The 13,660-nt window shown below is 41.9% G+C and overlaps 1 protein-coding gene across 3 annotated transcripts in view; it reads right to left on the reverse strand.

Moving 5' to 3' along the window:
* ENOX1 (ecto-NOX disulfide-thiol exchanger 1) overlaps positions 1-13,660 on the reverse strand; it is a 299,113-nt gene that overhangs the window by 31,994 nt on the left and 253,459 nt on the right. For all 3 annotated transcript variants that reach the window (XM_014966053.1, XM_014966054.1, XM_014966052.1), the window contains one exon: positions 12,820-13,004. In XM_014966053.1, coding sequence (XP_014821539.1) covers positions 12,820-13,004 — 185 coding nt within the window. The remainder of the gene's footprint in view (positions 1-12,819; positions 13,005-13,660) is intronic.

The raw sequence follows: 13,660 nt of genomic DNA on the forward strand, positions 1-13,660 counted from the left end.
CCAGGAACAGGAATCCCAGGAAAACATCCAACATGCTCAGTTTCCCCGGGGTAAGAGAGTGTGCATTCTGGTTGCAGCATGAGCTGTAAAGCACTTGACAGGAGATAAAACCTTCCAGCAGTCTTAATGGTTAAACTGTCAACTTACTGTGTGTGCATAGGCTCCAGTTTTCAAAGACAGCAAATGGGTCTTATTTTCACGGGGGTGGAAAATAGAGTATCTGTAACCAAAGTACCACATTCCCACTCGCACAATAGGTTTTTCATTCACAGAACTGGGACCTTCCTATTTGACCCCCAAAAGATGTCAGAAATGTTTAAACCTTGTATCCATCCTCTGGGGTTTTTTAACCTTCTTTCCCCTTCTCTCCCTCATATTTATCTGTAAAAGCTGCAGAACCTGCTCATTTTGCATGGGTCAGCTTCTGAGATTTCTTTTTCCTGAGTGGTTGATGCCACCACCAGGAAGTTGTAACAAGGAGTTACCCCTGCCAAACAGCATATTTTTCCCTTCTAGTCTCATTTTGGAAAATGAAGAAAAAGCTTTGACTGAAAAAAATATCAGCCTAAGACAGATGAACAGCCTGAAAAATTTCAGGACAAACACGTGATGTTTGGCAAAATTAGAAGCAAATGGGAAGAGGATCTTATACTGGCAGGAATGAGGCAAGTTTCATAACAGGGACTGCTGTCATGCCTGCTTATTAACAGACAGCGTCTCTATAAAGATTGTAATGAATGATGCCAAGAGGATGGTATTTAATTATTCAAAGTTATTTTGTTTTTCACATAAATGTGCTTATTAAAAATTGATTCTATAGATATTTCTCCTGCCTTTCAGATTGCTTGCAAGTAAACACCACAATCGATTGAAACAAAAAATTGTTCTTGGTTTTAGTGTTTGTGCTGTCTGATATTGTTCTACCTACTTTGCCATCTCATCCAGCAGGTCTGCCAGAGCTTCCTCCCATGCCCACCCACCCACTCAGCACTTGCTGCCCCACTTCCCACCGATATCCTGCTGGATTGTCTCAGGTCTACTGCCAACACAGCTATCAAAGTGTCCCTTCCTTCAGTCTTGTCTCATCTCTGGCTGTTTCCTTTAAGCCCCTGATGCCCCCTTTATGGCACAGCCATGGCATTCAGACAGCAGTTCCGCAGGATCCTCAGGCCAAGAAATGCCTGGCTCATTCTTCTGTTTTCTTCCAGAGGTCCTCAGTGTGCAATTCTTTGGGTCTCTCAGGGTACCCTGCAAGTTATGCAAGGGTCTTTTTCCTGAGCCAAAATGCCAGTGTCAGGAAGCAGAAAAGCATCTCACAGTGCTCATCACAGCTCTGAGGATCCTGGAGAGAGACACCTGCACAGCCTAGAGCTCCACCAGCACCAGTCTGGAAGCTCAGCTGGTCTACGTGCAAGCAAAACCGTTTGTCACCATGGCTGCCAGGTTGACCCTAAAGGATGAAGCCATGTAGTAGGTGCAGATCAGACTGGTAGACGTCACTGATTTCCTCTTACTGGCATTTCCAGAGAGGAGACAGGAAAGGAGAAATAATTAACCTACAGGTTGTCTCTCCAGAGATCAATCAATGCATTTTAGACCAAAAAAAATGTGAGACCTGCTGGTTTCCTGTGCCAGCTCTGGAGCTCCTCTGTGTAGAAATGGTAAATATCACTCTCCAGTGTTAAGCTTCCTTCATTCACGAGGACCAAATCCTCCCTGTGCTTAAGCGGATAGCTAATTCCTTTATACAGGGGGGGAAGGGTGTGTGTTTTATTTTGTTTTTTTTTCACACGTTCCCACCCCCAACGCTGAATCTCTGTCAGAGACAGTTCAGCGCCGCCCATATTGCGTAGATCTCAAAAGTGCAGACAGAAAATTACCATCTTAAGCCAATCTTCACAGCTTCTGAAACAGTAAATATAGATGGCATTATTGAAGCCAGCTGAATTACTCAGACTGTGTACAATGTGGTGCCAGTGTGGCCAAGAATGCTAACAACCGAACAACACACAGTACCTCAAAATATATGAGAAGCCCTAAAGGGAAAGTAATAGCTTGCTGTTGTGTACCACCGTGCAGCCGTGAAATACTCCTTCTCTTTCCTCTCCTCCTCCCTGCCCACAGTTCTTCATTGCTCCCCAAAAGGCAGGGTTATGTTTGTACATTTAAATATAAGTTATGGACATGCCTAGAAGTGTGGTCACACACCAAGCCTAGCAGGACAGAGAAAGGTCTCAGAAGGAAAGCGTGGTTTCCAGCATGAAACCATCAACTAAGCGTGCTAAGAAAAGGGAGGCAGATCAGAAGAGACCACAGGGCCTGAGGCTGTATTTAAGATACTGTAAGGCTGACAGAATAATGAAAAAGGAAAACCAGCATTTGCCACAAGTTTAGCAGTTATACTGCTGAATGGTCCTGCCCCTGCTATTTTGGTTATGGTTTTCTCTACAGCTGCTTGAAATGAGGTACGAAAAGGTTACAAAGGCCTTTAAAGAAAGGGAAATAAAGAAGAGTAGACAAAAGAACACCTCTGAGGTGGGAGCGCTGACTTTTGATGACAGGTTGTGCAGGCAGTTTCAGCAAACCCAGTTTGTTCAGCCATGGGAAGGAGGCACAGATGCTCTCTCCCATTTCTGAAGTAGCTGCAGAGTGTCCAGAAAAGATCTGTGTCAAAGTGTTCTGAAATTAGATTATCAGTCAAAGAGGGCTGGTCTCACACAGCCCAACCGAGCCAACTCAGTTGAATGGCCACCTTAGACACCTAGTGAACTCAGGCAAACTGAACTCATAGCCATATAATGTTTGGGGGCAGCATATTACTCTCCACTTACTACCTATAGAGAATATATCCCTATACAGAAAAAATTGGGAGATCTGATTCACTAGGTACCCAAAATAAAGGCAAAACTTACATGCCTCAAATAGGCAGGCTGTATCCCAACCAAGGCTACCTTTATTCAGTCCCAATGAAACCAAGGCTTGCACACTAAACAGCAACCCCAGGAAACAGTTCTCTCTTGTGCAAAAGTGCAGCCCCTTTTCCCTAAACTACACTAATATCAGAGATCTAACAAGTCTAAAATTGCAGGCACTGAAAGGACCACAGAGTTCACTGAAAAATAAAAACACTTACTTACGCTAGCAATTTCTGAGATTTTATTCTTTTTCATTTTTTCCCAAGCAAAACCTTCCCATGTCTTTTCTAACTTCATTTTATAGAAAGAAAAAGAAGTTAGAGTTTGCCAAATGGAAAAGGACAAAAATCATCTAGGAAAATAAGCGTTTGAAAATTCTTAGAAGCTGTTCACAAATACAGAGGGGAAGAATGACAAATATTTCTTTTCAGAAGCCTCCTTATATAGAAGGAAAAGAAATAATGAATCAAAATGAAATCTCAGGTACACAATCAATTGCAAAATAAAAATACAAATCCTTCTCCCAGTACTTCCTCAGACCTTCTGGAAGAGTGTTTTTCTCTGTCTTACAGACAGACAAGATTTCATATCACAAATGGCCAGCACATGGCGGGCTTGAATAATGAGAAAGTGACTTCCCAGCTGAGCAAATATGCATTAGTAACAAGACGCTGATGAGGCTAGACAAATCACCAAGGAAACAGGAGAATGTGAAAGACAAGTCAAAGAAGCTTTAGAAATGAGCCCTGAAGGAAGTTAGCCATGTTGCAGCAATAAGGGCAACACACATGCCATCCTAATGTATGACAAGGCACTATTAAAATAAAGAGTATGATTGTGGATTTTTTTTAAGGGAGTAAAAAGAAACACAATGCAATGTTTCTCATCCCTCCCACCTCTCAGGGACTGCCTGTGTCAAAGGAACTACACAGATGGCATTATTTGGATGATGGATCATGGGGTTTGCAATGATGAAAGACTCCAAGCCCTGACCCCCCCTGCCCTGGGCTGGTGAAGAGCTGCACGTGGATCAACAACCCAGCTCCTGCTTACTGGGCAGCCACCTGCAAAGTGAGTTGTCCTGGCTTCCTGGGCAGAAGCAAAGACCATGTTGAACATGTTAGCTCCATAAGGTGACCAAATCAGAGGGGGCCAAAGAGTCGGGCACACACCCGATGGGTGAGTGCCTGTGGTGGCACTACTGAAGAACTTCATCTAGCTGCTTCCTTAGGGAGATGTTTGCCATGCTCCCCTCCCCCGGCTATAAGATTGACTGCAGAGGTCCTACAGCTTTACAGCACTCATAGAATCATAGAATTGCCCAGGTTGGAAGGGACCTTTCAGATCATCTCATCCAACCTTCAACCTAACAGTGACAAAAAAACATCACTAAACCATATCTCTCAGCGTAGGAGCAGCCAGGACTGAACCCAATAAATATGCCAAATGAAAAAACAGACAGATGGACACACTGAAATTACTAAAGGGAAGTTACAAAGAAGAGAGGGTCAGGCTCTTCTTGGGTAGGGGCTGAGGGCGAATAGACACATGTTCAACAAGAAACTTGTTACATATAAGGAAAATATTCCACAGAGAGGGTGGCCAATCATTTGAACAAGAGCTCAGATAAGCTATGGATTCTCCATCCTTGGACGCACTGAGAACATAGCTAGATAAAGCCCTGACTCCGGAGCTGACCCCGCTTTGAACAGGAGGATGGTGTACATGACCTCCAGACGTCCCTACAGACTTACATTATTCTATGATTCTAAAAAATGCCTAATAGATATCAGATAATTAGATCACAATTTATTTTGTTTCTATGAGACATAGTAATTCAGCCACACCAACTGCAAGAGGCAGTGTTTGAGGCTGGACAACAGATGAATAAAAGAACATGGATGCTGCAATGAATCATGGATGCTGAACTGACTTAAGAGCCAGTTCTACAACTTTCCTTTGTTACATAATTTTAAAGCATATTTATTACTTTAGTCAAGCAAAGAAAATTCTCTTAGGTCAGCTGGACTGGTGCAGCAAACAAGGGAAAGACCCAAGTCCTGAGGGACCTTATAAAATCTTTCCTTTCTCTCAGAAGTGAAATTCTCTCAATTTGCTAATACTTAATGCTAGCATCAAGGATCCCTCTCTGGGATCTGACTTTCAGAGTAGATTACACAAGGTCTTTGATTTTGATGGTGTTCTGTGGAGGGGAGAAGTCTGACTGAAGCCCGTTACACCTCATCAATAAAGCTCCATCCCACCTTTGCTAAATGAGGTGACTGGCATGTTATGTAGTCCTTGAATTTACTGACAGTAGGTAAGTAGGCAGATGGGGTTACGGTTTGCTCTGAGCCTAATCAAAGGAAGAGGTCTGATACCAAACGAGCATCATGTTCTCTCTGCCCTCACATCTGGCCTACAAGGCAACCAGTCAGCACCTGATACAGTACACAGTCAAAAGAAGACATGATCATCCATTCATAGCAACCTCCTCTTCTCCAGCCTTTCACCTGATCCTGTCCATTGTGGACATTTTCTCACCAGGCAATGGCACATCAACTGTATGATCCCATCTCTTCTTTCATGGAACTGCAAATGAGCATGACACAGCATGCTCTTTCTCAACAAGCCAAAATAGTTTTTTAAAACTTTGATTTTCCTATTCGAGAAGAAATCTTTTATTAAATTTAAAGGAGAATAAAGTGACACATTTTAATTAGGAGAAGAATGACATGAGGGAAGAGAATAAATTTAGCCAGTGGTATTCCCATTGAAACACAATTCCTAGTAGTGGAAGTAGAGTTCCTAGTAATGAAAGTGTCGAACGCATTTGGAAACCACATGTTAAAACTTATGAGATCTACCCTTCACCACCACTAGACTGCACAAGCACGGTAATGAAGATATTAGTTGATTTCTTTCATATTAAAAAAAATAAATATGAGCACCCAGTTATTTCTCTCCAAAGTGTTTATTCTTACTGCCAATCCCAGTTTAGCTTTACCAGTGGTAGCACGCAAAAAGATGCTACCCGCCACCATCTCACCACTAGAACAGCTATGAAGAATATGGTACTTAAAGCATCTGTAGGCCCTTATTTACACTTCCCCTAATATTGTTGAAGTGGTGGTGGCAGAAGTGGGAAATTAAACACTACTTTCAATAAGGAAAGGTTGTTAAACACAGAGGAGAACCCATTTGGCTTGTCTGAGATCTGGTAAATAATTAGCACTTAATTGCCAGCTGCTCTTTTTTTTTTTTTTTTAATATAATCAGAAAGAGTAAGCATTCTCTGGAAGTTTGAACGTGGACAGTACTATACAGAGCACTGAGAAGCACATGGGAACAAAGATAATACTTAAGGAAACATTTCTTTCTTTCCTGGGAGAAGACATATTTCTTAACCAGTTCCCAAATATAACCACAAGGTGAGAGAAGAAGAGACAGGCCTGGACATGAACATCTGGACATTGAGCTCATTCCCTTGCTCTTATCTTGTATCCATTCCCTATAAAATTATTGGTGTTGATCAATATTTCCATTACTACTCCAGTGCCACTTTTATAGTAAAACAGAAAGATCTAACTGGAATTCATACAGCAAGAGTAGTAATAGAAAAAATTTCCAACTTAATTATTCTGGTCTGTTTATTCAGCAGGTAAAATGCAAATACAAGGGATAGTGTTTTTTATCTCTTTTATTTACTCTTTAATACTGCATTTGGAGAAGAATCAGTTTATAGTTGTGCATAAGTACACTGGGTAGGTTATACACTGAATAGGTTTAGTGAGCAAAAGGTAGGTGGATAAAAAAAAGACTACAAATCTCCACTACATTTAGGCTATATTAATAAATATAGCCATAACATGCTCCATCTATTCAACGATGCTAATTTCAATACTAAACTGCTACTAGACCCTGTATATTTAAAGGTAAATGGTTGTTATAATGGTTATGGTGCCCACATGGCACCAGATATCTGGCAATTTTCAGCCAACAGCATATGTGTCTGTGACTTCTGACATTTCAGAAAGTTTGTATGTGAGAGAAAGGAATGGCTATGACAGTTAACAACATCTGTGAAGGATCTGAGAGCTGCAGACCTAAATGCCAGGTGAGGCTTATTGGAATTTAATAGGTGGCAGACTGGTTGGAAGAGTGATGTGAAAAAAAGGTCTCGCAATGCCCTTGAAACCTGTTGCTGTTGATACCTCCTGGACAGAAATGTGCTTTTCCTCCCTGCTCCCACTGAAAGAGAGCAGACCATGGGAACAGTCAGTTCTTCCCTTACTTGCATGAGAAAAAAGCTACATTTGATATCAGGATGGGAGAGGAAAGATCTGAACAATGCCCTCTTTGCTTGTAGAAAAACAATTCTGCTAGCTCAGTGAGCTCATCTGAACATGGACTAGCTCTGCTCCAGTGACTGGGAATGGTAGAAATCCAATTCATTTCAAAGGCAGCACAGCGAGGCCAACACTAGATACCTCAGGCCTTTCTACTCAGAATGGTTACTATACATTAGAGGTATATGATCTTGCTTAAGAACCCAAGAGATGACCCTTGTGCTATCTCACTTAGACAAAACAGCTCCCAGTGACCACACTGTGGAAGCTGTGGGCACCCCACGGTCCTTGTCACCAAATGCATACCCTGGCCATATTCCTTTGAAGGAGAAGTGAGTGTAAGGAGGGAGCTGTGATGCACTCCAGCAACTCTCCTCACCCACCTGACTACAACCGTGACCACATTGTCCTTCTCTGAATGAGCACTGAAAGCCTGAAACTATTGCTAGTCATCTGGCATTTATCAGAGACTTTAAAAATAGGTGTGTGAGTCTCAGATGTACGTGCTATTTATTTTACACGGTAAACTATTAGTAAACTGCAAAAGCTAGTCCTCAGTAGGTAGGAAATGTCAGGAGCAATGTGGCCTTTGCAGTAAGACCTTGAGTTGCACGTTGAACAGGAAAGAGGGGAAGGTATTGATTAGGTGATGATTAACTCTGCACTCCGACACAGCACAGTCTCTGAGGTAGGGCCAGTCTTTTTTCAGTGGTGCCCAGGGACAGGACAAGAGGAAATGGGCACAAACGTGAATATAAGAAGTTCCACCTATACTTGAGGAGGAACTTCTTTACTTTGAGGGTGGCAGAGCACTGGAACAGGCTGCCCAGGGAGGTGGTGGAGTCTCCTTCTCTGGAGACATTCAGAACCCTCCTGGACACGTTCCTGTGCAACCTGCTCTAGGTGGACCTGCTTTGGCACGGGGTTGGACTAGACGATCTCTGGAGGTCCCTTCCAACCCCAAGTGATTCTGTGATTCTGAGTAATGTTCTCTAGGCAATCCTGCCTTAGTAGGGGAGTTTGACTAGATGATCTCTAGAGGTCCCTTCCTACTCTGACAATTCCATGATTCTGAATGTGGAGCAAAGCACACAGGCAGTAGTTCTGGCAGTTCTTGGCTTCCAAGTGCTCAGGTTCACAATCTGCATTGCTATTCAAGTGAAATCAATGTTGTTTTGAGGGAAAAAAAAGGAGACAAGACAAAAGAAGACTTTGATCATGTTGCATCAGAGTGATGCTCAAAGCAGGCCATCAACAGGGCCCGGATCTGTTCAGTCTCCTGCTGAGACACCCCGAGCTCACAGAGTCGGTGGCACCTGCAGCAGTGCATCAGCCTTGATGTCAGCCCTACACCCACCACCCACGCCTGTTCTCATTGTTCTTGCTTTCCACCCTGAGCGCTAATTTTAGGAGAGGCACCCCCACACATCCCCTGCTCACACAGCAGCCCCCCGGCCAGGCTCTAACGCACCACTGCCAGCAAAGGGGAGCCCGTGCTGTCCCTGTCTGTTAGGAGTATTTAGGGTCCCTTTAGGGGCCTCTTCAATGTCCCAGATACTACCTGGTATTTGTAATAGCAGAACTGTAGGCTCTTGTGTACATTTCCTGGAGAAAGCACGGGTGGAAGCATGGTTCGAATGGGAATTTCCGGATGACACCCTTGCCTACAGGAGCTTAAATTCAGCCCCTCATGCTCGGGGAGATGTGAGAGGAAAGAACATTATCATACATTTACATGATGCAGTGAAGCACAGTCAGTGCAGAATTACCAGCCTATTGGCAAATGAACCAGTTCAGGAATCAGTGCAGCTACGCAATCATGGCCCCATGCCTTGGGCAATTAAACCTGAGGAAAAGGTGGAACCAACATGTGTAATTAGAGAAAGCCACGCTAAGGGAGGTGTGCTCTGTAGACAGGACTAACTTGAGAAGTAAAACATTGCACTGATGGCTATGTTATGGGGGTTGTTCATGTACAACCCCAGATGGATAGTAATAATCAAAAATTTGCTTGGCTATGTGCTAATGAGTGCCATCTCCTACGTGGCAAACTGACACTTTTCAAAGGCTTGCAATGTTATCAATTTCAGGCTGATTTTATCAAGGATATGGAAAACACGTCATTAATTCAATAGTGACTCGCTGTCAAATTCTGAGTCCTTGTTTCAAAGCATGAAAGTGGCAAGTGCATTTCCTTAAGAAATTTCTTTGGTGGACAACAAACACGAAAAGCATAGTTTTCCTGCTTTGTTTTTGGAATGGCCGAAACATTTTGATGAGAATTTTTGAAAAGAATTCTGCTTGCTACTCCACGTGGCATATGCTACTCCAAATGGTTAAAATGTGGAGAAGTTATATAACCACTGAAAACTGAATCTTATAACGGCAAGCACTAAGCAACACTACTAGGTGATATTGTCTGCATTACCTACAGTCATGTATCTGATAAAACATTTCAGACAGAGAGACAAGATTCAAGGAATTCTTACAACTGTTCTGTGAAGTATTGTAAAAATAGTTACAACTAAAACATCCTTCTTTGTGATCACAGACTTTGTTAGAGATACCAAACACCACTGGAAAAACATTTGAAAAGTGATCTGCTTGGTATGTGTGTTCTCATATAGAAATAAATTGAAGGCAATACCACCTATGCAGCAGTGACAAGTTAATTCAATTTCCATCTCAAAATCAGGTAAAGTGTATCTCATTTGTTACCATGGATACAAGACATTATTTCAATTTGTTTGAGATCTCACAGTGGGTATGAAATTAAACTGTGACACAGTTTTATGGAGGAAGTTGACTAAAAACCCCGTAAGTTCAGTGTCATTAGTCCAAAGGATCTTCTTTTTTAGAGATGATAAATAAGCAGGTTGCTACTACTGTCCATAAGGTGTATTTCACAAGCAAACATCTGTGGGATTTTGCTGATGCTACTTTGGATCAGTAGGAGTGATGGAAGAGAAAATAAACATTCATTTCATCAGTCCTGCAAATGTGGGAAAGAATTCTAAAAAATGTCCAGATGGTAGAACTACATTAAAAATACAGTGATGCTGTGCTATTTGCTATTGTTCGGCACTAAATATGTTTACAAAGAAATTTCTTGATTCTGAAAATGCATCCACTTTTTCTCAGACAAATCTGCTTTTCAGGCTGCAGCTCGAATCACTTCTCTAGTTTTCAAAGTTAGAAGAAGAAGTTTATGAAAAAGCAAGGGAGAATGAAGAGAAAAAAAAGGAGGAATACATTTTTTAATGCTGACATATATGTAGGGTTCAGGAATTCAATGGCATTCAGTTTACCTTGTCTGAAATTAATTTTAATATATACAAAAGCATAAAAGGGAATACAGGTCTTCTTGTTAAATTATTACTACTCAAGTCCTGGCTATATGTTTAATATTTCATAGAGAGACTGATTTCCATAGATGCCGAGCACCTGCTGTACTGATGGATTTCAGCTAAGGTTGTCATCTCTCAACATTTACAAACCCAAGCTGAGATAAAACACAGTCTACCTAAATCAAAGGTTTATTTCAAAATATTCACGCATGAAAAGCATAAAGGTTATGGGATGTCATGACTATGGCTAATCATTGAAATCCAAAGCCATCATCCAGCTGCTTAATTGACTGATAATTTCCCACCAAATATTCTGCACTCCACCTCCCGTGCTTCTGTGTTGCTGCCCTCCTCAGCATATTGTCAGACTGGATTATCTGCAATGTCTTCTCCAGCTCCTTGGGCCATCTCTAATTATATCCCATTGGGAGTTAGTAGGTCTGACCCCAAGAAGGCAAACTAGAAAAAATCAGTACCTCACAGCAAAATTGTCACGAACATAGAAACTCTCAGAGAAATAAGGACTACGGTGTCCATTGCTAGCTGAACAGAGATAACTGTTATTGACTTGCATTATTAACTTTTGCTTGAAGTAACAATAGAAATCTATTTATAGTCTACAGACTTGATTATCCTTCATCCAGACCCCAGGTAGGAAATTATAATAATGCAAAATGAGCATCGGGGCTCTAGCATTTTGATTTAGTAGTATTTTGTGCCCACTTTTCACTGATTTTAATGGAGAATTAGCACCAGGCTGAAATTTAGCACAATATTTATATATGCAGTTAAATTTAATGAAGCCGGTGATATTTAAGTATCCATTTATATAAGGATAAGATTGGGAATAGACCTCAAGTATATCTAAAGTATACTGAGACCTCAAGTATTTCTGATTAATGACTTTATTTCTAAGTTCAGGAAAGATTTTATTCCTGAATGGTCAATGGCTTATTTTCTATTTTTCCAATATTTTGCTCAGAATTACTCCACTATACCATAAATCATCCTGATTTAGTGAAACTCTGCAGGTTTTGCAGGGGTTTATGTTCATATAAACACACATGTAAGCTCGTCTTGCGCACTGTTATTTGGTGTTAGGTGGGATGTGCAAGCTTACTGGATTCGATGGATACCATGACAGCAATGCAATTCCTGACCCAACCAGGCAGCTCATATGTAAATGAAGGTCTCCTGGTTTTTGTCATAGAAAAGTGGCTTATAGTACAATCTGGAAATGGGTAGAACTTGTCCCCTTCTGGAATCTAATAACCAAGAGTGACAGAGGAGTGCAAGCGTTGCTTCAGGGCACAGATGAAGGAGGCAAAATTCACCTCTGCAGTGACACCTTGAGAAGCTCCATTCTAGATGGGAGCCCAATCCAGTGTCGTGGTGAGCTACTGCCCTTGTGCTCTGTCACATAGCAGCTGAACCCAAGTGCCTGGGTAGGAAAGAGGTTATACACACTGAATGAGGGGTGCTTATGTGTTAGTGGACATGCCAGACAAAGCAGTGGGAGCAGCCTGGATCTGCTTGCCACGGCTTGCCCAGCACAACGTCAGGACCACCCCTGCAGGGACACACTGCAGTTTTTTTCTGACTGGTGTCAGAGAAAGAGCTTTGTTGCTGCACTAAACCACTTTAAGAATTTCCTGAATGAAAATCTCACATCCATGGGTCAGCCTAAATGATAAGAGCTCAGGAGATAGCATTGATGTTGCTATCCACTTGCAAGTGAGCAGGAGAGTAGTCTGGGCAAGCAGGAGAGGTCTCTGTCATCCTCAAACAAGAGTCAGCAGGAAAAAAAAGACAAAGCTGAGAAGTGGAAACGCATCTAAAGATCCAGATGAATGCAAAAAAAAGGCACCACAGAGCACTTTTTTTAACTTTTGTGTGGAGTTAGGGTCAATTGGATTAACTGAGGAGAGCAACAGGGGATGTACCAAAGTAATTTGTTGCTAAATAATCATGCATAAGGGGTTTTCTTGAATGATCAATGGGTTTACAGTTTATGAATTCCTAAAAGGACTATCCCTAAATATGTCCCCAATTCCTTCTCCCTTTTCCCCCATCTAAAAGCTGTAGGATTTTGACTCTGAAAAGAAGTCAGGACCTTCATGACTATGAGCCTGGAGTACAGCACAGCCCCGTGGTACCCCTTTCCTAAAGAAGAGAAAGAAGACCTGTTCTCTTCTTCCTTAGCAATACCTGCTGCATGCCTTGCATTGTCTGCTGTAGGAACTGCAGCTGTTGGTCCTTCGTAAGGCTTTCTTCTGTTCGAAAGAGCTGTCCTTTCTCCTGTTTCAGGAGCTCCACTTCATTCCTATAAGCATCCAGCTGCCATCGTAGACTATCGTTCTCTTCCTTTAGTGCGTATGCTTGGGCGGCTAGAGCTAAGAGAAAATGAAAATGTGAAGAAATCAGTAAAATGGATTGTTTCCTTACAAATAATGCAGAGGGCATTGTCAGGGGAGATGACAATAGAGCTGAAAGCCAGTGAGACATTTCGGAGCTGAGACAAGACCCAGCAGAGCTGAAAATGATTAGGTTCTGGCAACGACTGTGGCTGGGAAGTTATTTCCTGGGATGGAAGGAGCCATAAAGCGACCCTGGATAATTCAAACGCTACTTGCAATCTGGCTGCTAAATTTAAGCTTATATTTTAGGAAGAAACTGGCATGCAGTCCAAGGGCAAAGCATCCACCAACTTTACAATGTTTTCCCAGTGATGTTATAGGAACTGATACAGCCGGTTAGTATTTATGCTGGTCTAGTGGCCAGATGTTCCAATCAGATTTGTGCTAAGGAATTTTGACTACGTAAAGTTGCTGGATTTAATCCCATGAGAGAGGAAATACAGAAATTCCTTTCCAATCTCGCTATGAATTACTTCGTAGCAATGGTTATGAGGAACCATTTAGACAGAAAATGATGTAATAGAGTAAAATTATATAAAATGCAAATGCTCAAAAAAGTGTTGGCACTACAAGAACATTACTACATTAAAGGCATTGAAAGACACTTAAGTCATTTCCTTAGGAAGCTCCAT

This window comes from Calidris pugnax, unplaced genomic scaffold (assembly GCF_001431845.1).
Source record: "Calidris pugnax isolate Ruff unplaced genomic scaffold, ASM143184v1 scaffold20, whole genome shotgun sequence".
NCBI lineage: Eukaryota > Metazoa > Chordata > Aves > Charadriiformes > Scolopacidae > Calidris > Calidris pugnax.